At 53.8% G+C, this 25,515-nt stretch overlaps 1 protein-coding gene, 2 long non-coding RNA genes and 1 other non-coding gene across 10 annotated transcripts in view; 2 read left to right on the top strand and 2 right to left on the bottom strand.

Moving 5' to 3' along the window:
• Window positions 1-4,066, bottom strand: part of LOC122694692 — a 27,895-nt gene extending 23,829 nt beyond the window's left edge. The window contains exons 1-2 of the long non-coding RNA XR_006341222.1: window positions 3,615-4,066; window positions 1,751-1,848 (exon numbers count right to left, since the gene is read on the bottom strand). This is a non-coding gene — a long non-coding RNA (uncharacterized LOC122694692). The remainder of the gene's footprint in view (window positions 1-1,750; window positions 1,849-3,614) is intronic.
• CHD3 (chromodomain helicase DNA binding protein 3) overlaps window positions 3,242-25,515 on the top strand; it is a 25,145-nt gene continuing 2,871 nt past the window's right edge. The window contains exons 1-37 of one of the 7 annotated variants that reach the window (XM_043903736.1): window positions 3,242-3,534; window positions 8,110-8,222; window positions 8,708-8,878; window positions 9,136-9,260; window positions 10,694-10,977; window positions 11,209-11,339; window positions 11,497-11,647; window positions 11,815-12,008; window positions 12,332-12,565; window positions 12,760-12,963; window positions 13,496-13,707; window positions 14,425-14,556; window positions 14,923-15,022; window positions 15,421-15,612; window positions 15,766-15,966; window positions 16,340-16,477; window positions 16,737-16,858; window positions 17,017-17,190; window positions 17,321-17,462; window positions 17,692-17,823; window positions 18,431-18,548; window positions 19,083-19,207; window positions 19,385-19,616; window positions 19,906-20,072; window positions 20,545-20,722; window positions 21,164-21,229; window positions 21,684-21,769; window positions 21,898-22,031; window positions 22,587-22,731; window positions 22,863-23,025; window positions 23,140-23,261; window positions 23,360-23,495; window positions 23,607-23,708; window positions 23,891-24,022; window positions 24,222-24,330; window positions 24,527-24,659; window positions 24,836-25,077. In XM_043903736.1, coding sequence (XP_043759671.1) covers window positions 3,264-3,534; window positions 8,110-8,222; window positions 8,708-8,878; window positions 9,136-9,260; window positions 10,694-10,977; window positions 11,209-11,339; window positions 11,497-11,647; window positions 11,815-12,008; window positions 12,332-12,565; window positions 12,760-12,963; window positions 13,496-13,707; window positions 14,425-14,556; window positions 14,923-15,022; window positions 15,421-15,612; window positions 15,766-15,966; window positions 16,340-16,477; window positions 16,737-16,858; window positions 17,017-17,190; window positions 17,321-17,462; window positions 17,692-17,823; window positions 18,431-18,548; window positions 19,083-19,207; window positions 19,385-19,616; window positions 19,906-20,072; window positions 20,545-20,722; window positions 21,164-21,229; window positions 21,684-21,769; window positions 21,898-22,031; window positions 22,587-22,731; window positions 22,863-23,025; window positions 23,140-23,261; window positions 23,360-23,495; window positions 23,607-23,708; window positions 23,891-24,022; window positions 24,222-24,330; window positions 24,527-24,659; window positions 24,836-25,077 — 5,813 coding nt within the window. In that variant the 5' untranslated portion in view covers window positions 3,242-3,263. The remainder of the gene's footprint in view (window positions 3,535-8,109; window positions 8,223-8,707; window positions 8,879-9,135; window positions 9,261-10,693; window positions 10,978-11,208; window positions 11,340-11,496; window positions 11,648-11,814; window positions 12,009-12,331; window positions 12,566-12,759; window positions 12,964-13,495; window positions 13,708-14,424; window positions 14,557-14,922; window positions 15,023-15,420; window positions 15,613-15,765; window positions 15,967-16,339; window positions 16,478-16,736; window positions 16,859-17,016; window positions 17,191-17,320; window positions 17,463-17,691; window positions 17,824-18,430; window positions 18,549-19,082; window positions 19,208-19,384; window positions 19,617-19,905; window positions 20,073-20,544; window positions 20,723-21,163; window positions 21,230-21,683; window positions 21,770-21,897; window positions 22,032-22,586; window positions 22,732-22,862; window positions 23,026-23,139; window positions 23,262-23,359; window positions 23,496-23,606; window positions 23,709-23,890; window positions 24,023-24,221; window positions 24,331-24,526; window positions 24,660-24,835; window positions 25,078-25,515) is intronic. The other 6 variants (XM_043903743.1, XM_043903737.1, XM_043903738.1 and 3 more) reach the window with 6 other exon arrangements.
• LOC122694693 lies at window positions 6,095-9,617 on the bottom strand. Its single transcript, XR_006341223.1, has 3 exons — window positions 9,558-9,617; window positions 8,406-8,558; window positions 6,095-6,233 (listed from the first exon to the last, which is right to left on the bottom strand). It is a non-coding gene; the product is annotated as an uncharacterized LOC122694693 (long non-coding RNA).
• Window positions 22,161-22,300, top strand: LOC122695933. The gene has a single exon (XR_006341662.1).

The raw sequence follows: 25,515 nt of genomic DNA on the forward strand, positions 1-25,515 counted from the left end.
CAGTGAAAGAAGGCAGGGTAAGGGATATGGCAAGAAGGCAGGTTTTGGGGCAAGGGGGTCACTGACAGGTCTGTGGTAGTGAGACCATAAACACTGATGGGATGTTGGGATAGGGGAAGCCTAGGGAGAAAAAGCTGATAAACAGACACACTGAAAAGATAAAAGCATTAAATGGTGGGAGAGCAGCAAACAAGTGGGGTAGACAAGCAAGCAGACAGACATGAAGGGAGGCAAGGAGATAGCGTGAACTCAACAGGCATAAAGGAGAAGAACAAGTAGAAGGGCAAGATAAGAGGCAAACCAAGACAAGGAACCATGGTAGGGCCTGGAAGGTAGACAAACCAAGAGACGGAGACTAAAAAAGTGATAGAGACAGGCAGGCGGGGAGACAGATGGCTAGAGAGAGAGTGGTGGGCAAACAGCCAGAGAAGCAGACAGACAACCAGAGAGAGAAAGAGGCTGCCAGCCAGTCAGGGAGGAGCAGACAGGCAGGCAGGCAGGCAGACACCATAATAGGAGCAAGCAGGTAGGGAGGCAGGGGGAAACAAGGAGAGAAGAAGAAAAATCAAGAGGTCAGTAGGGAGAGAAAAGAGAACAGGAGATGCAGGCAGGCAGAGGAGGAGTTGGACAAGAGGAAGAATCAGGCAAATGAACAGATCCACATGCAAAGCACACTCGAGAGAATGATGAATGTGTGTACAGGGATGCACATGGCCACCTTTAGCCACCCACACCTGCAGCTCATGGTTCGCGTGGCAGGCAGGCAGAGGCGCTCAGCACAGGGGGAGAGGCCGCCCAGGCGGAGAGACTGCGGTGCACCATGATGTGCAGGGCTGCCCACATGCACGTGGGGACACTCTTCCCAGACACATGCGGAGGGGCCAGAAAGGGGGGGAGCCAGGCACACATGAGGAAGAGGCATACGCAGTCAAGAGCCAGGAAGACAGACGTAAACAGAAAGAAGACAGAGATGGAAAGTCACTTAGAGGTGACAGGGCCTGAGCGTCAAGGGATGAGAAAGTCTCGGTGAAAAAGACACACATACACAGATGCCCATATACAGAAAGGAGGGGATACCCAGATGGACTAGTACAGAGGGTCTGAGAAAGGAGACTTGACAAAATCAAATGGAAGAGAAATAAGAGTTACACTCAGTACAGGAAGGATATGGGAGCTGAGGCAGGAGAACTCCAAAGTTCAGGTTAAGAAGAAGATGGAAATCAATGCTCAATAAAGTGCATTAGCTGGGGCTGAAGAGTGGCACATCAATAAAGAATACTTAAGCCTTGTAAGTAAAATATGCCTGTCACTATTATTTTCTGGTTGCCTACCCACCCCTTCCTCTTAAAAGGTGTTCCCAAACCCTACAGGGGCTGCTGAGTGGCTGGCAGCTATACTCAAGAGATAGTGAAACAACCCAGGAGAGAAATGATTCCACAGGCATGTGTTGGGAAGCAAGGGAAAGGTCAAAGTGAGATCAAAAATATGGGAGGAAACTGGAGTATTAAAAAAGGATGACAAGAACGAAACAGCATTGAACTGAGCTATCTGCCCTCCTTCCTTTGCAAGCACTGCTCAACTGGCAACGTTTATTTCATGACTACTATGACCAAATCTCTGGATGAGAAAGCTACTTTTGGACTCCTTTTCAACCTTCCATTTGATTCGTGGTATCACTTTAAAGATAAACATTGGTGTATAGTGGAAAACCATAGGTCAGAAAGTCAAATGAAAAATGTGAATCCCCTACCTCTTTCTTTTTTTCAGTCCCAGTTACTTTTCTGTTTCTTGGTACCTCAGTTTCTTCCACTTTATCAGTGTTGGAGATCATGGAGGAAGGGAAATATACTGAAATGGGAGAAAAGAGAAAATAATTTCACAATAGAACAAAAATGTTCTATTTACTCCCAAATTAATTTCCCAAGTCCGATGAATTTTATATTCAAGTAATTGGGGGAGGGTAGGACGAGGTAAAGGAGAAAAGAGTGAGGATAAAATTTACAATTATAAATCACTGAAAAGGCTGGGCAAAGGGGAGAATCAAATATGGACTCCTTTGAAAAAAACTCAATCATCGTATCTATTCATATCTCTCCCCCAAAAGTCACTAGGATTTCTATCACTTTTTTAAAGAAAGAAAAAAAAAAATCCAGTACCGCTTCTCACTTAAAAGATACCTACACAATTAAATGCGTTTTGACTTTAATGAGGTATGTAGAAACAGAGTTATATATAAACATATATTTCATCTTTTTCCTTTTCAATGCCTGAAGGGGAAAAAAAAACCTTCACATCAAACCACTCCCTTCTGAAGTATTCAGAAAAAAAAAAAAAAGCTTTTCTTTAAGAGAAGGGAGGTGGGGAGGAAGAGACTAGTAAAGAAAAGAAAAAAATTAAATCTAGTTGGACTAGTATCTAACTAGTTAACCTTTAACAATTTATGCTGATGTCAGACTGAGCATGAGTACTGATTAATGCCCCCCCCTCAAATATTTTTTTATAAGGGGGGAGTTAGTCACAGCAGCCATTTTTGTTTTATGCAGAAATCCTTCATGCCCCCCCCAACACGCACACACACTCACTCACTCACACACACACACTCAGTACACAAGGAAAATATCTCTATTAATCTGTGCACTAATCAGTTATGAAAAAAGAGAAATTTGTGGGTTTCTGGGTAGAGGCTTGGAGATGGGGGTATAAGAGGGAGGAGAATGGGGGGGGTGAAAAATGAAATATTAAGCCAGCCATTTTGTTTTAAAAGGGGATTTTTCCCCCCTCTCCCTTTCTTCATGGAGGGGGTGGCGGTGCTGGAGGGGGGGTTGTTTTAAAAATAATTTCCAGGCGGCCATCTTAGTGCCTCAGCTCTGAGAAATATTTCTGAGCGCCCCCCTCAGAATTTAAATATATTTAAAGCCACGAAGAGGGGGGTAGAGAGAAGTCGAAAACTTTTATATATATATATATTTTTTAATCCCGCTCTCTTGTTCTCTCGGGAGGAAGGAGAGAAGGAAAAAAAAAGTCCTCAATTTTTTTCCAAGAAAAATTTTTAGGGTGGTTTGGCCCCCCTCGTCAGACGGCGGCCCCGAGGGGGGGTTTCAGAGGGGGGTGGCCCGGGGGTTTGGGGGGCTGGGGGAGGCGGTGAGGAGGAGGACGAGGACGCCGCCGCCGAGGAGGAGGAGGAGGAGGAGGAGGAGGTGGTAGCGGTGGGGGAGGCGGGCGGGCGGTGGGTGGGGGGGTGGTGGGGGGGCCAGAGCCACAGGATGGCTTCCCCTCTGAGGGACGAGGAGGAGGAGGAGGAGGAGATGGTGGTGTCGGAGGAGGAAGACGAGGAGGAAGAAGAGGGCGACGAGGAGGAGGAGGAGGTGGAGGCGGCAGACGAGGACTACGAAGAGGACGACGACGAGGGAGTACTCGGGCGCGGGCCGGGCCACGACCGGGGCCGCGACCGCCACAGCCCCCCCGGCTGCCACCTCTTCCCGCCGCCGCCGCCGCCGCCGCCACTGCCCCCGCCGCCGCCGCCCCCGCCGCCAGGTAAGCGGCCGCCGACTCCCTCCCCCAGCCAGAGCCGGAGCCGCTGGCGCGCGAGGCCCGGGCGGGGGCGAGGCACCCACCGCGCGGCCGAGCCGAGGCGAATCCGGGGCGCGGGGCGCCGTCTCGGGCCCGTCGCCCCGCGGCGGTCCGGGCGGTCCGGGCGGGCGGCGGCGGCCGCCCGGCCAGGCCTCCTCCCCTCCCCCGCCGCACCCCTCCCCCGCCGCCGCCGCCGCTGCCGCCGCTGCTGCCGCCGCCCGGGCTGAAGAGCGCTGGGCGCGAGCTGCGCGCGCGGACCGGGCCACTCGGTCGCGGCTTTCGGGGGAGGAGGAGGAGGAGATTTTTTTTTTTTTTACCCTCGGCGGGGAGGGGGTAGGCAGGAAACGGCCGAGGCGAAGCCAGGGCCCCCTCCCTGGCCGCGCGAGGGACCGCGGAGACCCTGGCGGCCGGACGGCGGCGTGGGGGAGGGGCGCGTGGGGGAGGGGCGGCCGCGCGGGCGCCCCTGGGGCTCCGGCCCCGGTGGGGTTGGACCGTGGGGAAGTGGGGTTTGCCTGCGAAGAACGGACCGCGGCCCTCACCGCCCCCCCCATCAGGAGTTGGGAAGGCTGGGGGGGTGGCGGGTGTCCATCGGACCCCCCCACCTGCGGGGACTTCGGTGCCCGCCAACTCTGGAGCGTGCGGTGGCACGTGGGGGAGGGGTCGTGTGAATGTTTGCGGGCGGCTGACGACTAGGGGCAGGTGGTGGCCACACTCCATGCAGACCACTTCCTGGAACGAGACTGGCCCCGGCCCCTTCTCCCTTGCTCGTTCTAGGGAGCGCAGCCACTGGAGATTGGGGAGTGAGAGGAGAGTGTCTGGGACACCAGATGCCCCCAACCCCACCCCCTTTATCTCTCCTCTGCTCTCAGCTCTTTTGTGTCAAGTGCGTTCCCCCCCCCCCCCATGACCCCGTCAGTCTGGGGTGGCCGAGCTGCCCAGCTGCGACTCTCACGTGGCTGCCATTCACTGTCACTCACTCTCCCGCTGAAACCACCCACACCCTGACCACGTTGGGGGGCGTGAACTGCCCACCCAGCTGCTCTGCAGCTTGACCGTCACTCAGCACCCCTCCCCGGGGATGACAAGTCATCCGCACTGTCTAGGCAGTCTGCCCCGCGGTGGAGGGGCCTGACCGCTGCCTCGGGTCGGGGGCGCAATAGTGGCCCCCCTCTGGCCACCCTCTAAAGTATTCTGCTAGTGTTTTTCAGGATAGAGCATCTTTCGGGTGGTCACACCCCCAGGCCTCTGGATGCCTTGCAACACAAATGCACCAAACTTCAAAACGTCTAACATCATACTCTTTGTAAAACTGTCATATTGATCTGTGTGGCTTCTGTGGGAAATGTTCCTGTCTAGTGGAGACAGCCTTTGAGGGAGTGAAGCGGGGAGGGGGGTGGTACTTTCTTGGGGCGGAGGTGGGAGGGTGGTATCTATTGGAAACAGAATAAAGTCCACTTTCCCCCTCCCGGGCTTGTCCGAAAACGGGAAAAGTTTTTTTAAAGTTATCCCGAGAGAGCCCACTGATTTTGCAGAAGGGAAAAGGAATAAAGAACTGTGGGGAGGGGGTTACCTGGAAGACAGCAGAGGTGCTAAAGAGAAAACAAGGATGTCAGGTTAAGTTAGGGCATGAGCAGTTCTCCCATATGTGTATTCCGAACTTAGAATGTGGTATTTGGGGGCTTTTGATCCCGGATTTGGGTCTGTAAAGGGGAGTGCATGAAAGAATCTGAGGTCGAGATGGGTCTTTGTGTCAGTACTCCCTCCCCTTTTCCCTCTGCTTTCTAAGCATCGTCAAATGTTTTAAGAATTGTATATCTGAAATGAAAACCCATCTCCTCTCTCTGGCAGGGCAGTTTTATCTCCCTTTTAGCCCTCCAAGTCAAACGAGTGACCCAGATACACCCCCTCAGATGACTTTCTGAGGTAAAACTTTGGCGAAATATTTTTAGTCTGCCCATTATTTCTGTCTACGTAAGTGTGGGCAAAATAATCCTCCTCTGAGGCAATTTGTTTGGGCTGCCCCCCCCCCCCACCCCGTCGTTCGCTTTAAGATGAACTGATAGGCGTTAGAGGTTCCTATTGTTTTTCATTCTGACGTCTTTGATTCTCACCATTTTGTTTTACATTCTTACCCAAGACCAATTTTTTCCCTTCCCCCCTCTCCAGTCTCCTTACATTGTTAAAGGTTTAAAATAATAGCACTCGTGCTGATGGGGGAAGGGAGCAGGAAGCCCAAAACTCATTTCTTCGCCCTCCCTCTTCTGGCAAGTCTAGAGAAATAATATAACATAATATATAGATGTGATTCCTTGGGGTGGGGGTGGGGAATGATTGTGGGTGGTGCGGAAAATTCTGGTAGTTTCTTTGCAAAAGGTCTGAAAATACAAACCCACCCCCTGCATGCAATACGCATGTGCAGCAGACCTATTATGGTGGTTCGTTGTGGGGGAGGGAGGGGAATTTGAGAAAAAATAAATATATGTGTGAGAGATTGATGGTGAGATTAGAAGAGAGGGGCGGGAGGCGAGGCTCTCGGCGAGGCTCCTCCTTCTCTCCGGCTTGCCAGGCCCCGCCCGGCCCCCTCGCCGCGCTCCTCCCTCGCCGTCTTCCGAGATCTGAGCCGGGATGTGGGAGAGTCTGGGCGCCCGGCCAGCATTGAGTGGCTGGTGAGGCAGAGGTTGGGACTTAGATTTGCTTTCCTGCCCTCCCTCTCCTTTCCTCGCCGTCTCCTTCGCGTCCCCGCACCACCGCCGTCTTCCCAAGTTGGGGAACCTCCCGCTGGGGTGGGGAGTGGAGTTAACTGGCTGCGAGGTCCCGGGGCTGGTGTCCCCCCCTCCCCGCACCCCCCCTCCCCAAGCTGGCGGAGACCGAGGCCATTTCCCTGATCCTCAGCCAGTTGGCCTGCCCTTGCCACTGCCCCGGCAGCCTCCGTTTCCATGTTCATATTAGCGGGTGTCCCTGGGGTGAGGGAGCGCTGGCTGCGGGGCACGGCGTCTTACTGACTTCCTATTACGGTCCCCACTCTGTTTTCACACCCCCGGGCTGCCTGCAGGCACCTCCCCCGACCCCCCCCCCCACAGCCCCCCAATTTTAGAGTGCCGTCCCGCGCGAGAGGGCACAGGATGCTGGAGCTGTGAGGAGAAGTAGCATTGAAGGAAGGAGGCGCCGCGATTCTGAGGCGCTGGAAACCGAGGCCTCCGGTGTAAATTGCGGCTAATTTTCCCTTGGCCGTTATGGGGAGAAGGATTGTGTGTCCTAGAGCAAGGGGCTGGGCCCAGCCCGGGCTTTCCCCTCCAGCGCTGCTGCCTCTGCCTGAGCAGGACAGGTCTGGCTGGTTAGTCTAGTGCTTGCTGGGGGAGGGAGGCCTCACACCAGGGCCTCACTTCTGTGTGGCATCCGCTGTGTCTTCCTCCTGAAGTAGTTACTCTCTGAACCCTCAGTCTCCACAGTGTGGCAGGGGTCATGGAGAATGGGGAGAGGGGACATCTGGGAAGAACCAGCCCCAGCCTCTCTGACAGGGACATCTGGAGAGAACCAGGGACCTAGCCCTGCTAAAAGCACGTACAGACTGTCCTCTGGGTTTATGCTCATGAGTATGTGATGCTTGTGCATTTGAGAATGCATTTGAGGGGGTGGGTCTATGCCTGTCCAGTGTCTTTGTGTGGGTCTCCCATACTGCTTAGATGTGAATGGGTTAGAATGCTTGAGACTACATTTGGAGGCAAGGGGTGAGACCCGGGGACAACGGGTAGGGCGCCTGAGTTCTGAAAGGGAACAGAGATGTGGATGTAGATTTGAAGGCACAATCGAGGCTGCTTGGGAGGAGGAGGAATGTTTAGGTAATTGTGGAGACCTTCTCCTGTGGGGCTAGGGGGTGACGAAGGAGCCAGACACCAAGATCCTGTGGGCCAGAAGTGAACATGGCTGACTGAGGATTTCTTTTCCTCCAGGGCTATGCTGGGGTGACAGGAGTCTGGGTGATTATCTGAGGAAGTGTAAATAGAGGCTTCACTCCTCACAGAAAGGATGTCAGGGCCCCAGGGTGTTAGTGTGAGAGCCCAGGTGTCCACCTTTGGCTCTGCCTTCTCAGCATCTGGCTTAGGGAGCTGCCAGCTTGTGTCTCCCCACTCCAAGTGCTGGGGTCAGGCCAGGCCAGCAGCTGGGCATGGCTTCCCCAGTTCCTGGGCAGGATGCCAGCTGGCTAAGTGAGGGGGAAGGCAGGAGGAGCCCTGGCGGCGACTAAAAGGACCTGCCACAGTCAGAGCCCATGGCCTAGAGCCTGGTCCCTTGTTAGTAGGAGGGGAGAGACAGGAGTGGTTTGGCTGCTCTCCCCTTCTGACCCCTGACCTCCCATTCAGAACCCAGGCATCCCAGAGTACTCGAAACACTCTCTGTTTGCGTCCAGCAAAGGGAGGCAAGGTTTGGAAGAGTTAATGCCGGATTTCCTAGAGAGCAGGAACCAAGGAGGTGAGGGAGGGAAAGGGCTGCAGAGACTGGGAGCCTAGAGGCTTAGGTTTTCTGGTGCTGTCTGCTCCAAAGATAAGGATGATATTCGACTGCTGCCTTCAGCATTGGGTGTGAAGAAGAGAAAGCGAGGACCCAAGAAACAGAAGGAGAACAAGCCAGGAAAGCCCCGGAAACGCAAGAAGCTCGTAAGTGTTATGCATGCCTGTCTCTACAGTGAGGCTTGGAGACCCATCCCAGAGACCTATGGTTTCTCTGGGCCTGATTGCCATGGGGACCCTGAAGTCAGGGAGACCTGACTCCCTCTACCTGCCCCACCCCCACCCCCACTAGCCTGTATCTCCCAGGTCTGGGACCCTAACCTTACTCACTCCATCCTAGTGAAGAGCCCAGTTGTCGACTTTACTTGTCCTGCAGCACAGAGAAGCTGTTGGAAGCATTGGAGGTAGACTGCATGAATTCACAGCCCAGTAGTCCTCTGTCTTCTTGGGCAGCTTATTTAGCTCTCTGTGCCTCAGTTTCCTCTACAAAAAAAAAAGTGGATAAAAGTAGATTAGTTGCTGTCTCATAGGATTGTTGTGAAGTTTAAAAGAGACGATGATATTTTGTGCTAAGAGGAGTTCCTGGCACACGCTAGGGCTCAAGAAATAGTGTTTTTATTTCTCTCCCTTAGGACAGCGAGGAGGAATTTGGCTCTGAGCGAGATGAGTACCGGGAGAAGTCAGAGAGTGGAGGCAGTGAATATGGAACTGGACCAGGTCGGAAACGGAGACGGAAGCACCGAGAAAAAAAGGAGAAGAAGACAAAGCGGAGGAAAAAAGGGGAGGGAGAGGGGGGGCAAAAGGTGAGTAGATATGGGGAGTGAGGGGAAAAATCTATATCAGTGATAAGCCTGACTAGTAGGGGAGGGAGAGCCCTGGGCGAGCAGGGTGACAAATGGAGAGGCTGTGGTTTATGAGGAGTGGGATTGGGCTGGGAATGGAGCAGAAAGCACGAAGCCCGGGGAAGCTGGTGGGTGGGCAGAGAGGCATGTCAGGGGGGCGGGGGAGCCCAGGACTGGAGCTGGGAGAACACCTGCCTAACAGAAGCCTGGTATCCTAGCAAGTGGAACAGAAGTCATCAGCAACCCTGCTTCTGACCTGGGGCCTGGAGGATGTGGAACATGTGTTCTCCGAGGAAGATTACCACACACTCACCAACTACAAAGCCTTCAGCCAATTCATGAGGTACAGTAGGGCATTTCATGAGGTACAGTAGGGCTGGGGAGCCCTCATGAGCTGACACTTTTAACTTGGGGGAGGCCCTGGACCCCTCTAGGATCTAATGAAAGCTAAGAAATGGCTCTCCAGAGAAATTCACAGCACAGACACACAAAATTCCACATGTAATTTCAGAGAATTCCTGGACTCCCAGGATCCAAGCACTCTAGTCAGGAACTCTTCACTGGGGATTAGAGTTCCACTGCTAGGGTAGAAAACTCTGGTGATCGATGGCTGTCCCTGCTCTTAACAGTTCCAGTTTACCCTGCCTGACTTTTCTTCAGACTGGAGTGGAGAGGTGGCATCAGTGTTTCCCAGTTTCCTTTGCTCAGTTCTCAAGTCTTCTGCCCTTCCCTTAGACAGCAATAGTAATGGAGGATGCAGGCTGAGAGTGGGACCTGCAAGTCAATAGCTTCTAAAGTAGAGGAGAGAACAGTAGAGATGCCTTTGAGGAAGCAGGCACTTTAGCAGAGCCTTTCAGCGCTCTGGAGACAGCATGCTAAAATTCAGGTCCTAAAAAAAAAAAAAAAAAAAAAAAATTCAGGTCCTGGTGGCTTCTTGGGCAACTCACTTCTTTGATCTTCAGTTTCTGCATCTGTAAAATAGGCAAATAGTATGTACCTTGAAGAGGGACTGGCAACCCACTCCAGTATTCTTGCCTGGAGAATCCCATGGACAGAGCAGCCTGGGGGGCTATAGTCCAAGGGGTCACAAAGAGTCAGACACGACTGAAGTGACTAAGTATGTACTTTGGTTGGGTTTTGATGGGGTGGTGGATGGAAAGCTCAGCCCATTCCATATTCTGGGGCCAAGCAGAGTTCAGTCCCTGGTAGTGGTCATTAGTCTTGGTGTCTCACTGCTTCTCTACTAAAGACAGTGCTTCTGTCAGCACCAGGGTCACCTGTGTCCTCACAAGAGCTTAACACTCACCTCAGAGCAGAACCAGTGTAGCCCATCAGACTCCACCTAATGGGACCCTTCATCAGGTTCTACCAGGACCTGTGGAACTCATGAGAAAAACACAGAGAACCATAACAGCTCCTAGTAGTGTTGTGAGGATGGAATAAGATATTGTGTGTAAAAGTGTTTTAGGGACTGTAAAGTAGTTGTTAGAAGTAGAGCATTTTTGGTAATCTCGTATCTTTTGGTTTTATCCTATTTAATCTGCATTTAAATTTTATTTTGCCTATTCCTTTTTTGTTCTTTCATACGTTTTTCTTGTTTTGTTAAACTTTTAAAAACTTATTATTTGTTTACTTTAAAATTGATGTTACTCATGAGAGAACATGTTTACACTACCCAGGAACCCAAGCTTGTACATTGACTTAATTGCTGAGGGAAATGGCAGTAGTCCCTAACCATCTGTGAAGGGTCCTAGTCTCCTGCCTCTGTATTTACAGGCCCCTGATTGCTAAGAAGAATCCTAAGATCCCAATGTCTAAGATGATGACCATTCTCGGGGCCAAGTGGAGAGAGTTCAGCGCCAACAACCCCTTCAAGGGGTCGGCGGCTGCTGTGGCAGCGGCAGCAGCAGCAGCAGCGGCAGCTGTAGCTGAGCAGGTGTCAGCTGCTGTCTCCTCAGCCACCCCCATAGCAACTTCCGGACCCCCCGCCCTTCCACCACCCCCTGCTGCTGATATCCAGCCCCCACCCATCCGAAGAGCCAAAACCAAAGAGGGCAAAGGTAAGAAACCTTCTAGGCCGGACAGCTGTCACCCCACCCTCCAGACTGCATGTTTTCAAATTGTTGTCCAGAATGCTTATCTCCTTGGCCCTGATGGTTGGCAGAGTGCTTCCCAGGAAGGATCTCAGTAAGACCATAGCCCACTAAGAGGCCCAGAGACCTTCGTGGCCTCCCTTATTCCAGGATATCCTGACCTCAGGCTTTTCTCCCTCACCTGCGTTCCTCACGCAGGTCCAGGCCACAAGCGGCGGAGTAAGAGCCCCCGAGTGCCCGACGGACGCAAGAAGCTTCGGGGAAAGAAGATGGCACCACTCAAAATCAAGCTAGGGCTGCTGGGTGGCAAGAGAAAGAAGGGCGGCTCGGTGAGCGGCCCCTCCCATCTGTTAAACTCCTGGGGGTGGTCAGGGACCCAGGGTCCAGACACACGGGTCTGTGAGGACAGTTAGAGTGGGAGCCCAAGGCCTGGGGAGGGGAGTGGAATCCAGCCGGCGCCCCTGACAGCCACGGGGCTATGGGCAGTATGTTTTGCAGAGTGACGAGGGCCCCGAACCGGAGGCCGAGGAGTCAGACCTGGACAGTGGCAGTGTCCACAGTGCCTCCGGCCGCCCCGACGGCCCCATCCGCACCAAGAAACTAAAACGAGGCCGGCCCGGAAGGAAGAAGAAGAAGGGTGAGGGGCATCAGCTGTGTGTGGCCCTGACAGTCAGCCTTCCTCTCGTTCCTTTGCTGTCCTTCTTATTTTCAGTTGTGTCTTCTTTATTCAACCCTTTTCTCTTTCTCTCCCCTCCCCCATTCATTTCTCTTGGCTCCCTTGGCCTCCACTCGGGTGTATGACAGTTCTGGGCTGTCCTGCCGTGGCTGGGGAGGAGGAGATTGACGGCTACGAGACAGATCACCAGGATTACTGTGAGGTGTGCCAGCAGGGTGGGGAGATCATTCTGTGTGACACCTGCCCTCGTGCCTACCACCTCGTCTGCCTTGATCCTGAGCTTGACCGGGCTCCTGAGGGCAAGTGGAGCTGCCCTCACTGTGTGAGTACTGGAGCCTCCTCTTCGTCCCTCAGCGACCACCTCCTCCATCTCTTGACTCTGTGATATCACTTGTCGTCTTCCTACCCCCAGCTGCCTGGGCCTCTCAGCAACAGATGTTTAAGGGCCCAGGATCCTCGTGTGTTCCTCTCCCTCATCCCCTTGGCCCTGCCAGATCAGCGTTTTTTGAAACTGAGGTGTCCTGTTTGTTCGTTCCCACCAGTCTTCTCTGCACTTCTAGGATCTAGGCTTCCTGGTTGGTCTCTGTCTTCCATTCTCACTCCTTATCTTCTTTCTTGTGTCCATGTCTGTCCTTGGCTTCCCAGGAGAAGGAGGGAGTCCAGTGGGAGGCCAAGGAGGAGGAGGAAGACTATGAAGAGGAGGGGGAGGAGGAAGGGGAGAAGGAGGAAGAGGACGACCACATGGAGTATTGCCGCGTGTGCAAGGACGGTGGGGAGCTGCTGTGCTGCGACGCCTGCATCTCCTCCTACCACATCCACTGTTTGAACCCCCCACTGCCCGACATCCCCAACGGCGAATGGCTCTGTCCCCGATGCACTGTGAGTGGACCTGTCTCTCAGGGTTTCTTCTCAGCCCCAACTCCTTCTCCATCTCTGGGGCCCAAACGTCCAGCTCTTTCTTTCTCCTCTCCCTGACACCAGACCTTTGATTCCCTTGTGGGACTCCCCCACCCTCCTACTCTAACATGGGGCTCTTTCTGCCTCTTTCTTTCCTGTTTGTATCCACCTTGAAGTGTCCTGTGCTGAAAGGCCGTGTGCAGAAGATCCTGCACTGGCGGTGGGGGGAGCCACCCGTGGCCGTGCCAGCCCCCCAGCAGGCAGACGGGAATCCGGATGCCCCACCACCACGACCTCTTCAAGGCAGATCCGAGCGAGAGTTCTTTGTCAAGTGGGTGGGCCTGTCCTACTGGCACTGCTCCTGGGCCAAGGAGCTGCAGGTACAAGGGTGTCTCTGTCCCCGTCTCCTGTGGCCCAGTTCACTGCTGCTGTCCCTCTCTCACCCACCTCATCTCCCATCTTCTGTCCCCTTTGTTTTCCCTCATATTAGGTCTCTGGCCCCCAGACCCTACCGGCTCTCTCAGTTTCCATACTCGGGTCTCTTGGTCTCCAATTGTCTCCCTCAGTCTCTATTAGATTCCTCCCCTGAGGTGTAATGGAGCCTCCCTTAGCCTGCCTTAATTCCCATCTCTTCCCCTTATCTATCTTAACCACATTTCACCGACATCTCCAGTCTCAATAACCTGTTCCTTCCTCATTTTACTTATTACCTCCCCACTCAGGTCTTGTCTCGGACTCCATTCTCTTGCGTGTTACTCATTCTCTTGCTTTGACTTTAACTTCCTGTGTCCTTCATCCCACCTCTCCCATGGCTCATTTTCCCATACCATCCTCACTGCCGGCCGCTGCCCTGGCTCCTTGTGTCCCCTCAGGATGTCGGGACTATCTCTTCCCTCCTCTGTGCCCCACCAGCTGGAAATCTTCCACTTGGTGATGTACCGAAACTACCAACGGAAGAATGACATGGATGAGCCCCCACCCCTGGACTATGGCTCTGGTGAGGACGATGGCAAGAGCGACAAGCGCAAGGTGAAGGACCCGCACTATGCTGAGATGGAGGAGAAGTACTATCGTTTTGGCATCAAGCCAGAGTGGATGACCGTCCACCGGATCATCAACCACAGGTGAGCCGTTGGTCCACGGGAAGGCCGACCTGGGTTTTGCACTGTTCTTGTTGCATTTTGGCCCCATGTCAGATATTGATCTAACTGGGTGATTCCCACTGTAGCCCCAGCCTCTCTCACCTTGTTTCCTCTATGGAGGTGGGAGAAGCCAGGAGAAAAGTCCAGCCCAGCACTGACACCTTTGTCCTTGCTTCCTCTAATCTCGAACAGCTTAAGAAATGACACAAGAGTCTGGGGATTTGGGTGTGATAAAAGCAAAACATGATTTATACAGACCAGTGTTTCTAGTACTTCTGTCTTCATAGTACTTATCACTACCAGCGTTTTACTGTCTTTTCGTTTTTCTGTTTCATCACTGCCTTCTCCAGTAGCACGTGAGCTCCATGGAACTCAGTCATGTGTGTGCTTGGTTCTGCTGAATCACCTGTGCCTGGAACAGTGCCTGGCATGTCGTAGATGCTTAGTAAATACTGATTGGATGAACAAATGACGTTGAAGCTGGGGATGTTTCATGATAGTTGATTTTTAGGAAGTCATCTGGAAAAAGTTAGGGTAGTCCTTCAGCCTTTCTAAACTCCCTTTCAGAGGCCCACCATTGAGGATTAGGTGACAAATTAGGTGTGTTAACTGATAATTGTGTTTATTATGACTCTTTTCTACTTGTGACACACATTATTTTTCTCCTCCTGCCTCTTCTTCTGGCTTCCCTCTTCACAGTGTGGATAAAAAGGGGAATTACCACTATCTAGTGAAATGGAGGGACTTGCCCTATGACCAGTCCACATGGGAGGAAGATGAAATGAACATCCCTGAATATGAAGACCACAAGCAGAGCTACTGGAGACACCGGTGAGTGAACCAGATCGTGGGTTAGAGGGCGTCTGAGGGTGGGGGCATTAAATGAGTTACAGTAGGGACAGACTTAGTCTAGAATTTAGGGTAATGGGAGTTGGGGCTCGGTTGTTTGCAGTGGAGTCCATAAAGAGGCAGTGTGAAGAACAGAGATAAGATCTAGCCTGACTCAGGGGGAAGAGGATGCTGAGGAGTGGGGAGGGTGGTCTCTAGAGCTGAAATCCAGGGGGTGAGTCTAAAGAACCTGGGAGAAAAGAAATGTATGAAAATCCAGACTATGGAAAGTGGGAAGTAGGTCTGGAATTGGTTCAGAAGACAGGGGTCCCAAGGCCCCAGTCTCATTCAGACCCACTCTTTTCCCAGAGAACTAATTATGGGGGAGGACCCTGCCCAGCCCCGCAAGTATAAGAAGAAGAAGAAGGAGCTGCAGGGTGATGGGCCTCCCAGTTCTCCTACTAACGATGTAAGTCCTCCACTTGGCCTCTCTCCCGTTTCTGGAGCCTCAGGGATTGAGGATTTCCTGGGGGCTTCTGACAGAACATCCCAGAGGTTCCACAGCTTCTTTGAGCTCTTCCTTCAGTCAGCTTTGCCCTAGGTTTACTGGGGATTTGCACACAGGAATGAGAGTCTCCAGAGACAGCCGTACACAGGCCTCTTTTGCTGTTTCCTTCCCTGCAGTACTCCCAGGTCTTGTTTTAAGGAATGAGGAGGAGGCACTGCAGAATAGAACTTTCATAAGCTCAGGCCAGAGGAGAGGGACTCGCAATCCCACCTGATAGCAATGCCAGGGACGGGGGGGAGGAGACCAGGATAAGATGAGTGGCTTCTGGTTCCCCTGAGCTTTCTGACTTGATTCTACAGCCTACAGTGAAATATGAGACTCAGCCACGCTTCATCACAGCCACAGGAGGCACACTACACATGTATCAGCTGGAAGGACTGAACTGGCTCCGCTTCTCGTGGGCCCAGGGCACTGATACCATTCTGGCTGACGAAATGGGGCTGGGCAAGACCATACAGACCATCGTCTTCCTCTACTCACTCTATAAGGAGGTGCTGGCTCCGAGGGCCCTAGCCTGGACTGGGGAAGGTGGGAGTGGAGGGGGAGGCAGAGGACTAGGGGAGAGGCGTGGCAGGCAGTGGAGTGGGGTGTACAGCTGCATGCCTCAACTAATGGGCCTTCCTCTCCCCACCTTCCACTCCTAGGGCCACACAAAGGGTCCCTTCCTGGTGAGTGCCCCACTCTCTACCATCATCAACTGGGAGCGGGAGTTCCAGATGTGGGCACCCAAGTTCTATGTGGTGACATACACGGGTGACAAGGACAGTCGAGCCATCATTCGTGAGAATGAGTTTTCCTTTGAGGACAACGCCATCAAAGGTGGCAAGAAAGCTTTTAAGATGAAGGTCAGCCTCCCCACCTCATGTCCTTCAAAGTCCTCAGATCTGTCATTTCATTGCCCCAACCAGAACTTTGATTCTTATATTCCCCATTCAGCTTTCTCCATCCTTCCCCCACCTTTCCTCATGCCTCTGCTCTCCAGTCCTGGAGATGTAGCAGGTTATTCCTGGGGGCACTCATGGATCTCTTCAAACTGGACAGGTGGGGGAAACTTGGGGGCCACATCCTGTAGTCCCTGCGTGGAGTCAAGGTTGGAGGCCTGGACTACTAGCTCCCTTTGGGGGTCTCAGGACAGGATATCTGGGTAGAGAATGTGGGTGGGGGTCTAGATGCTCGGGCGCAGGCTGGCAGCCACATGAACCATGGTTGTGTCAACAGAGGGAGGCACAGGTGAAGTTCCATGTTCTCCTGACATCATATGAGTTGATCACCATTGATCAGGCAGCTCTCGGCTCCATCCGCTGGGCCTGTCTCGTGGTGGACGAGGCCCACCGGCTCAAGAACAACCAGTCCAAGGTGAGTGAGGTACCCAGGCCTCAGAAACTTGAGGCTCTGGACTCTTACTTGCCCCTGTCCTAAAACACAAAGCTTGCGGGAACTTTCAGCAGCCCAGGAGGCAGTGCAGGAAGCAGTCCAGCTTGGAAATGGGGCAGGACTAGGGGTCTGAGGGCCTCTGATCCTAAAGGAAGTAGGAGCTGGAGGCAGGGAGAGCCAAGGGCCAGCTGCTTGCCACTGATGGGCCCTTTCTCCTGCCTTTCCTTGCCCCATTTTCTAGTTTTTCAGGGTCCTCAATGGCTACAAGATAGATCATAAGTTGCTGCTGACAGGGACTCCATTGCAGAATAATCTGGAGGAGCTCTTCCATCTGCTGAACTTCCTTACCCCAGAGAGGTTTAAGTAAGTGGTGGCTCAGGAGGGTCGTCTGCAGAGAGGAGAGGTGGAGGGGCTGAGAAGATGAGAGGGCAGAGGAGTCATCTAAAGTGAAGACTAGAGCCTGAGGTCAGGGGCAAAGAACCTAATGCCCATTCATGTTTTAATTTCCTTCTGGCTACTAGCAACCTGGAGGGCTTCCTGGAGGAGTTTGCTGACATATCCAAAGAAGACCAGATTAAGAAACTTCATGACTTGCTGGGGCCACACATGCTGCGGAGGCTTAAGGCAGATGTCTTTAAGAACATGCCAGCCAAGACAGAGCTCATCGTTCGCGTGGAGCTGAGCCCCATGCAGAAGTGAGATGCCGAGCGGGTTCCCTGGACCAGGGTTGAGGATGTGGTAACAACTTTCCAAGGGTCGGTGAAATGTAACCTCACAATTGCTTCCATTATTCTGTCTCTTCTGTGCACCTACCCTGGGCTCTAGGAAATACTACAAGTATATCCTGACCCGAAATTTTGAGGCCTTGAATTCACGAGGTGGTGGGAACCAGGTGTCGCTGCTGAACATCATGATGGATCTTAAGAAGTGCTGCAACCATCCGTACCTCTTTCCTGTGGCTGCTATGGTAGATATGGGAGCTGGGACGGTGAAATGCCTGGCTGTCTGGAAACAGGAGCAGCCAAGAGTGCAGGGCTGGAGCTAAGCTGGGAGGCCAGGGACTAGGTTTCTGAGAGGAGTAGTAATTGAAAAGGTGTGGAGCCTGGATTCGGGCTTCCAGCTTTCTAGGCGTCATCAGAATATGGGGGTGTGTTTACTGACCCTCTCCTCCTCCTTTTTCCCTGCCTTTTTTTCAGGAGTCCCCCAAACTTCCCAGTGGGGCTTATGAGGGTGGGGCACTTATTAAGGCATCTGGGAAGCTCATGCTGCTGCAGAAGATGCTGCGAAAGCTGAAGGAGCAAGGACACAGAGTGCTCATCTTCTCGCAGGTGACCCATGCCGGTAGTTCTTCCTCACCATCAGATAATCCAGTCTCTCGTTCCTGTGGTTGCCCCGGGATGAGAGGTTAGGCAGTCACACCCTTAAGGGTTTCTGGAACAGCTCTGTTCATCTTGGCCTCTGATCCCTGTTCTTAATTCAAGCCATTGGAAGCTGTAGTCCAGTTTCTTTAAAGCCAAAAGGGGAGAAGGGGGAGGGTGAGCCTTCTGCCTCCTAAAGGAGTCTCTGGGGCTGGGACTATTTCTTAATCTTCCTAGGGAAGGAAGAGAGTGCAGACCTTTTGGAAATCTGATGAAAGCTGTGGGTCTGCTCTCCGGAAAACTGCACACACGATGAGACAATCTTATAGATTTTCAGGGGGTTCATATATTTCCCTGCAACCTTGTCATGGGTGTCAGAGGAGAACCTCTGCCATAGGAGAAATGGTCTTGAATCGAGAGAAAATGACAGGATATCCCAGGAGGAGCTGGGGGTACATATGACAGGGTAGGGGTACAGGTGTAAGGACTGGGGTTGAGGGAGAGTAAAGAGACAGGACAGACAGAGTGCACCCCACTGCCTCATGGTTCTAGACGCCTGCCTCTTCTCTTTCTCTAGATGACCAAAATGTTAGACTTACTGGAGGACTTCTTAGACTACGAAGGCTACAAGTATGAGCGCATAGATGGCGGCATCACTGGTGCCCTGAGGCAGGAGGCCATTGACCGCTTCAATGGTGAGGGGGCCTTGGTCCTGCTGGGTGTGCACAGCCTGAGAGACCTGTGCCTGGGTCCCTGGGAGGGTGTGGGCCTGGGAGGATGTCAGTTACCTGGGCTTTTTCTTTTTTAAAAATATTTATTTATGGCTGTTTGAGTCTTCATTGCTCTGCTGGCTTTTTCTCTAGCTGTGGTGTGCGTGGTCTACTCTCTGGTTGCAGTGCTCTGGCTTCGCATTGCAGTGGCTTCTTTTGTTGTGGAGCACAGGCTCTAGGCACTCAGGCTTCGGTAGCTGCGGCATGGGGGCTCAGTAGTTGTGACTCCAGGGCTCTAGAGCATAGGCTCAGTAGTTGTGGGATCTTCCCAGACCAGGGATTAAACCTGTGTCTCCAGCATTGGCAGGCAAATTTTTTAACCACTGAGCCACCAGGGAAGCCCTCATTTGGGCTTGTGAGTTGAAGGCACTGTTGTTTGTAGTCAGGGAACATCTGGGAGCAGGTGGCCGGAACTGCAGGGTACAAGAAAGGCCTGATCTCCTAATTCTTGCCTCCCAGCTCCTGGGGCCCAACAATTCTGTTTCCTCCTGTCCACCCGGGCCGGGGGCCTGGGCATTAATCTGGCCACTGCTGACACTGTCATCATCTTCGATTCAGACTGGAACCCCCATAATGATATCCAGGTGAGAACTCCCCTCCTGGGGCCCCTTGGAGCAAGGAGACATGGGTATCTGTGCTGGGGTCAGAAATAAACCTCTTGTGGGGGAGAAGGCCCTTCCTTGTCAGCCTCTTTTCCACAGCATTTGGGGGGCTCTCCCCCACCCCTCCCCTGGCCCATCCCTACTTTCCGGCCCCTGTAGGCCTTCAGCCGCGCTCATCGGATCGGCCAGGCCAACAAAGTGATGATTTACCGGTTTGTGACTCGTGCCTCCGTGGAAGAGCGAATCACACAGGTGGCCAAGAGAAAGATGATGCTGACACATCTGGTGGTGCGGCCCGGGCTGGGCTCCAAGGCGGGCTCCATGTCCAAGCAGGAGCTGGACGACATCCTCAAATTTGGTACCGAGGAGCTATTTAAGGATGAAAATGAGGGTGAGAGCCTTTTCTGCAGCTCCCTGAAAGCAGGTCTCTGCTGTCTGTGAGCACTGCTGAAACCTCCCAAACAAAACCTCTCCTCTGCATTCTTGGAGGATGGCTGGCTCCTTTCCTTACCTGCGAGGTTGACATAACACACATCTCTGTAGACACCCAGGGAAGGGACCTCCTCCAGAGCTCCGTGGAAAGGAAGCAGAGGGAATGGCTTTCCCTGAGCTTTGTAAAGTGTTCCGCCCGAGGTTCTGATTGGAGCTCAGAGTCCACTCTCCTTCCCTGACTCCACCAGGTGAGAACAAGGAGGAGGACAGCAGTGTGATTCACTACGACAATGAGGCCATTGCTCGGCTCTTGGACCGGAACCAGGATGCAACTGAGGACACTGACGTACAAAACATGAACGAGTATCTCAGCTCCTTCAAGGTGGCCCAGTATGTGGTTCGGGAAGAAGACAAGGTGAGTGGCTTGGAGCCAGACACTGGCCACCCAGGGCCATCTCTGAAGGGTGGTGGCCAATGTCCAAGTAGGAGGATCCCCCTTCGCTCTTGTTTTTTTATCTGATCTCTCACCCCAGTGTCCAGCAAAGAGTGGTCAGTTGTGGGACCTCAGACAACTTGGTCTGAAGGATGAGACTGGGCACTGGAGAAAACATAGGCACAGAATGTAGTGATCAATTTGGAAGGCTGCCTTCTGAGTAGAGTAGGAGGGAGGGAGAGGGAACTGGAGGAGAGGCTTAGAAAAGAGAAGTAATGGGGAGGAGAAGCAAGTTGCAGGTAAGAGGTGAGCACAGCGTGCCACGTCTGGAGGATTTGTGTGTCTAGAGTGACGAGGTCTGGGGCGGGGCTGCAGCAGGAGAGCAGGGGTTTGTGGTGGTGGTGGGGCTGGGTAAAGGGGCAAGGTCTTCAGTGTGGGTCCTGCTGCCCTTCAGATTGAGGAAATTGAACGAGAGATCATCAAGCAGGAAGAGAATGTCGACCCCGACTACTGGGAGAAGCTGCTGCGGCACCACTATGAGCAACAGCAGGAAGACCTGGCACGGAACCTCGGCAAGGGCAAGCGGGTCCGCAAGCAGGTCAACTACAATGACGCTGCTCAGGAGGACCAAGGTGAGGACTGTGCTCAACAGGGGAGAAGGGGAGTATGCTGAGAAGGGGCTTGGAGGCTGGGGGCATTGAGAGGAAACGAGTGGCTGAGCAGTCAGGGCCTTCCCTTCTCAGGGGAAAGGGATTAGGACCCTAAGAAGGGTTACCAGGGGCTCCCCGGAGGCCAGGTGGATTTGCAGGTGACCTGAGTTCTCTCGCAGTTGCCGAGGGCACCAGTGGACACCCAGGGGCCTTTGTTTAGAGTGGGTTATGCAGGAGCCAGGCAGTTGGGGTGAGTGGACCTGCTGTGTGGCCCAGATTGTGGGCAGCCCTCCAGCATCTCCAGGAGGGCCGAGGCCAGAGTGAAAGTGCAAAAGTCTCAGAGGGGAGGTGTCCAGGCAGAAAGGGCCCCACGTGGGCTTATCCAGGGAGCCATCACTGACCACTGAGCCCTTCTCCTCACAGATAACCAGTCAGAATACTCAGTGGGATCAGAGGAGGAGGATGAAGACTTTGATGAGCGTCCTGAAGGTGGCATCTGTTTTCCTGTCTTTCTCCCACACCTCTTCCCATTTCACTTCCCATTGTCTTTTAAGCCCACTATTTTTATACAGAGCACTCACTTGTAGGAAAAGTAAAGATTTCAGATAAGCAGAAAGGAGAAAATATCTACAATTTCGTTACTGCTAAAATTTGGAATATATTACCTTATAGGCTTTGACACCTAGATGAGAGATCAAGAAAGGTTACATCATTTTACATTTCCAGCAGTAATCTTGCTTGCATCAAATAGTTGCTACTGATTGTTTAGAATGACTTGATTCTTTTGGACCTCCTGGGTTGGTAGTTCTGGGAAGAAAATTAGAACTAGCGCCTCAGACATGACAGGCGTTCCCTATGTGTCTTGTGGACGTGGAAAGCTAGGAAAGACTGAGGGGTGGAGGACACGGTGGTCTATTAACGAGGGTCACCATCTCCCCACCAGGGCGTCGACAGTCAAAGAGGCAGCTTCGGAATGAAAAGGATAAGCCACTGCCTCCACTGCTGGCTCGAGTTGGGGGCAACATTGAGGTGAGAGCCGGCCTAGGCCCCTGCAGAGAGAATGAGGGGAGTTGAGGCTGAGTTACTGAGGGCAGAACAGACCAAGAAATGAGGCCCTGGCCATTCATCGTCCACTCCGTCCTTGCCCCCATCCTCAGGTGCTAGGATTCAACACCCGTCAGCGGAAGGCCTTCCTCAACGCAGTGATGCGCTGGGGCATGCCCCCACAGGACGCCTTCACCACCCAGTGGCTGGTGCGGGACCTCAGGGGAAAAACTGAGAAAGAGTTCAAGTGAGTGTGGGTGACCCGGGGCTGAGCTGGGGGGACGGGCAGGAGCTTTGGGTGTTATTTTCTTCCTTTTGGCCACCATATGATGTGACCTTACTCAACTGATCACCACGCTCCCTGCCAGACGTTTCCTGGCTCGGTTTCCTAGGGGGTGGGCTCAGCCTCTGCCACCTCCCCTCAGCTGAGCCTAGAGCAGAGAGGCCAGGCTCTCCCTACTGTGGGAGAGGCAGGTAAGACAGGAGCCTCACCTGGGCTGTCCTTGCCTCACATTCTTTGGCCACGATAACCCGGCAGGGGAGCTGGTGGGAAGGATGAAGATCAGACTGATGGTGCCTGAGAGTGAAGTGCCAAGGCCAGGGGGGCTGTGGGAATGTGGTGGGGGGCAGACGGGGGAACTAGGATTTGGGGGAGCTCATGATGGTGAGATTGAAAGACCCAGGGAGGAGCCCTGGAGGTACTCAGGAGCTCAGGTTCAGGGTTTAGTCATCCCTGTACCCCCTTCACTGCCCTTTCCCCTCCTAAGGTTCTCCTAACCCACCTCCCCCACATGCTTCTTAGGGCTTATGTGTCTTTGTTCATGCGCCATCTCTGTGAGCCCGGGGCGGACGGCTCTGAAACCTTTGCTGACGGAGTCCCTCGGGAGGGGCTGAGTCGCCAGCAAGTGTTGACCCGCATTGGAGTCATGTCTCTTGTCAAGAAAAAGGTATTGGTCTTCCCCTCACCCAAAGAGTCAGGTCGGCTGCCTAGGCCCCATGCATCCTCAGCCTTCTATCCCTGGCTCCAGGAGCCAGACTGAAACTGATCCCTGTCCCGCAACCACCCCGCACACTGCAGGTACAGGAGTTCGAGCACATCAATGGGCGCTGGTCTATGCCGGAGCTGATGCCTGACCCCAGTGCTGACTCCAAGCGCTCCTCCAGAGCCTCCTCTCCTACCAAAACATCTCCCACCACTCCGGAAGCCTCGGCTGCAAACAGTCCTTGCACCTCGAAACCTGGTAATCAGCTCAGGATGGCAGGAGAGACCGACAGGGCCAGTGTCCATCAGATGCAGAGGGTGTGGAACTGGGATGGGGAGTTTCTGCCTTCTTCACTCTGCCTTACCCCTGCAGCTACTCCAGCTCCCAGTGAGAAAGGAGATGGCATAAGGACACCTCTGGAGAAGGATGAAGCAGAAAACCAGGAGGAGAAGCCAGAAAAGAATAGCAGGATTGGGGAGAAGATGGAGACAGAGGTGTGTGGCTGCCTGGCTTCCTTGGAGGCAGTGGCAGGGTCTTGGAGGCGGGAGCCTAGAGCCCTCCAGGTCATCCTGACTCTGCTGTCCTCTTCCAGGCTGATACCCCCAGCCCAGCCCCATCCCTGGGAGAGCGGCTGGAGCCAAGGAAGATGCCTCTAGAGGATGAGGTGCCAGGGGTAACTGGAGAGATGGAGCCTGAACCTGGGTACCGGGGGGACAGAGAGAAGTCAGGTGGGTGCATGGCCTGAAGTGTGATGGGGCTTAGAATGTGGGGGCTCCCTCTTCTGGGGTAAGGGGATGAGGGTGACATCCTCCCTTCCTGTCCCCTGCCCCCTCCCACAGCCACAGAGTCGACGCCAGGAGAGAGGGGGGAGGAGAAGCCGATGGATGGACAGGAACACAGGGAGAGGCCGGAGGGGGAAACAGGGGATTTGGGCAAGAGAGGTAATGGGTGGAAGAATGGGGCCCCTGGGTCCTTGAGGGATTGGGGGAGGTGGAATCTGGGGAACCAAACGCCTGGGTCCCGGGTGGGTAGCTCTTCAAGGGCCTGTACAGTAGAGAGAGGAGTCCTGGGACCTGGGTGGAGACTGTCCCCCGAGACGTGAGCTCTGCCCCGTCTGCCGCAGCAGAAGATGTGAAAGGGGACCGGGAGCTTCGGCCTGGGCCTCCTCGAGATGAGCCACGGTCCAATGGGCGACGTGAGGAGAAGGCAGAGAAACCGCGGTTCATGTTCAACATTGCAGATGGTGGCTTCACAGGTGGGGGGCTCTCATTGTCTCCCAATCCTAACTTGAACCTTGTTTGTAATTAGTTTTGTTCCTGACCCCTCTCTTAACCTTCCTCTTGAAGAGCCTGTGGTCCTGTCCCCTGTTCACTTCCCTCCTCTGTACCTATCTGTGGGGCTGGGCATGGTTCTCAAACCCCTGATGCCATGTCTATCCTCTCTCCTCTCTGCAGAGCTTCACACGCTGTGGCAGAATGAGGAGCGGGCAGCTATTTCCTCGGGGAAACTCAACGAGATATGGCACCGAAGACACGACTATTGGCTCCTGGCTGGGATTGTCCTGTATCCTTTGATACAAATACGAGGAAAGAGATGTTTTCTCCACCTGGAGTGAGGAGAACCACAGAGAAGAGGAGTCCATCTCTAGGGAGGGAGGCCTCATGCCACACTTTGGAGCAGTCAGGCCAAAAGGAAGGTGTGTGCATAGCCCCCACCAGCCTTGTTAAGTTCCTTGATGGTCCCCTTCCTTCATCGGCAGCCATGGCTACGCACGGTGGCAGGACATCCAGAATGATGCTCAGTTTGCCATTATCAATGAGCCATTTAAAACTGAAGCCAATAAGGGGAACTTTCTGGAGATGAAAAATAAGTTCCTGGCCCGGAGATTCAAGGTGAGGATGAGGGTGGAAAGGAACAGTGTTGAAGAGGGGTTTGAGTCAGAGGTAGGACCAGATCTGGTTGGAAGGTAGGCAAGGTTAACACCTTGAGAGCCAAGGCTGGGGGGCGTGGTGGGGGGGGGGAGTTGTGGGTCTACTCCCCCAGGACTCAGCCCCTGCCTGGGCCTCAGCTCCTGGAGCAGGCGCTGGTGATTGAGGAGCAGCTGCGGCGGGCGGCCTACCTGAACCTGTCACAGGAGCCGGCGCACCCCGCCATGGCCCTCCACGCCCGCTTCGCCGAGGCCGAGTGCCTGGCCGAGAGCCACCAGCACCTCTCCAAGGAGTCGCTGGCGGGGAACAAGCCGGCCAACGCCGTCCTGCACAAGGGTAAGGGCCGCGGCGGCCCCGCGCGGGGGAGGGCCCACAACGCTGCGTAAGTCTTCACCCCGCACCCCTCAAAATCTCCCCACCCCTCCGACCCCTTTACCCTCTGAACCACCCCCCTCTGACCTCTAACCCCACCCTGACCCGCCTGGTACCCCCTCGGTTTTTAGCCTCTAGAAATTGTGCGGCCAGCCCTTATCCATGCCTAATAGCATTCACGTCAGTGCCCAAGAGTGGGATCCCCCAACCCCTTGACCTCTCCCATCTCCATGAGACTGTGCCACATACCCTCCATGGGACGGAACTTCTTCACTGACCCACACACCCACCATACTGCTCATAGCACCCTGTCTGGGGCCTTGGCCTGTATATAGTCCACAAAAGTTCTTATCCTGCGTCCCACAAATCACATTGCTCACATCTCGTTCACCCCATGAGGCAGAAACCACTACCATCCCACCCTCTGACCCTACCCCATGAAATTTCC

This window comes from Cervus elaphus, chromosome 5 (genome assembly GCF_910594005.1).
Source record: "Cervus elaphus chromosome 5, mCerEla1.1, whole genome shotgun sequence".
Classification (NCBI taxonomy): Eukaryota; Metazoa; Chordata; class Mammalia; order Artiodactyla; family Cervidae; genus Cervus; species Cervus elaphus.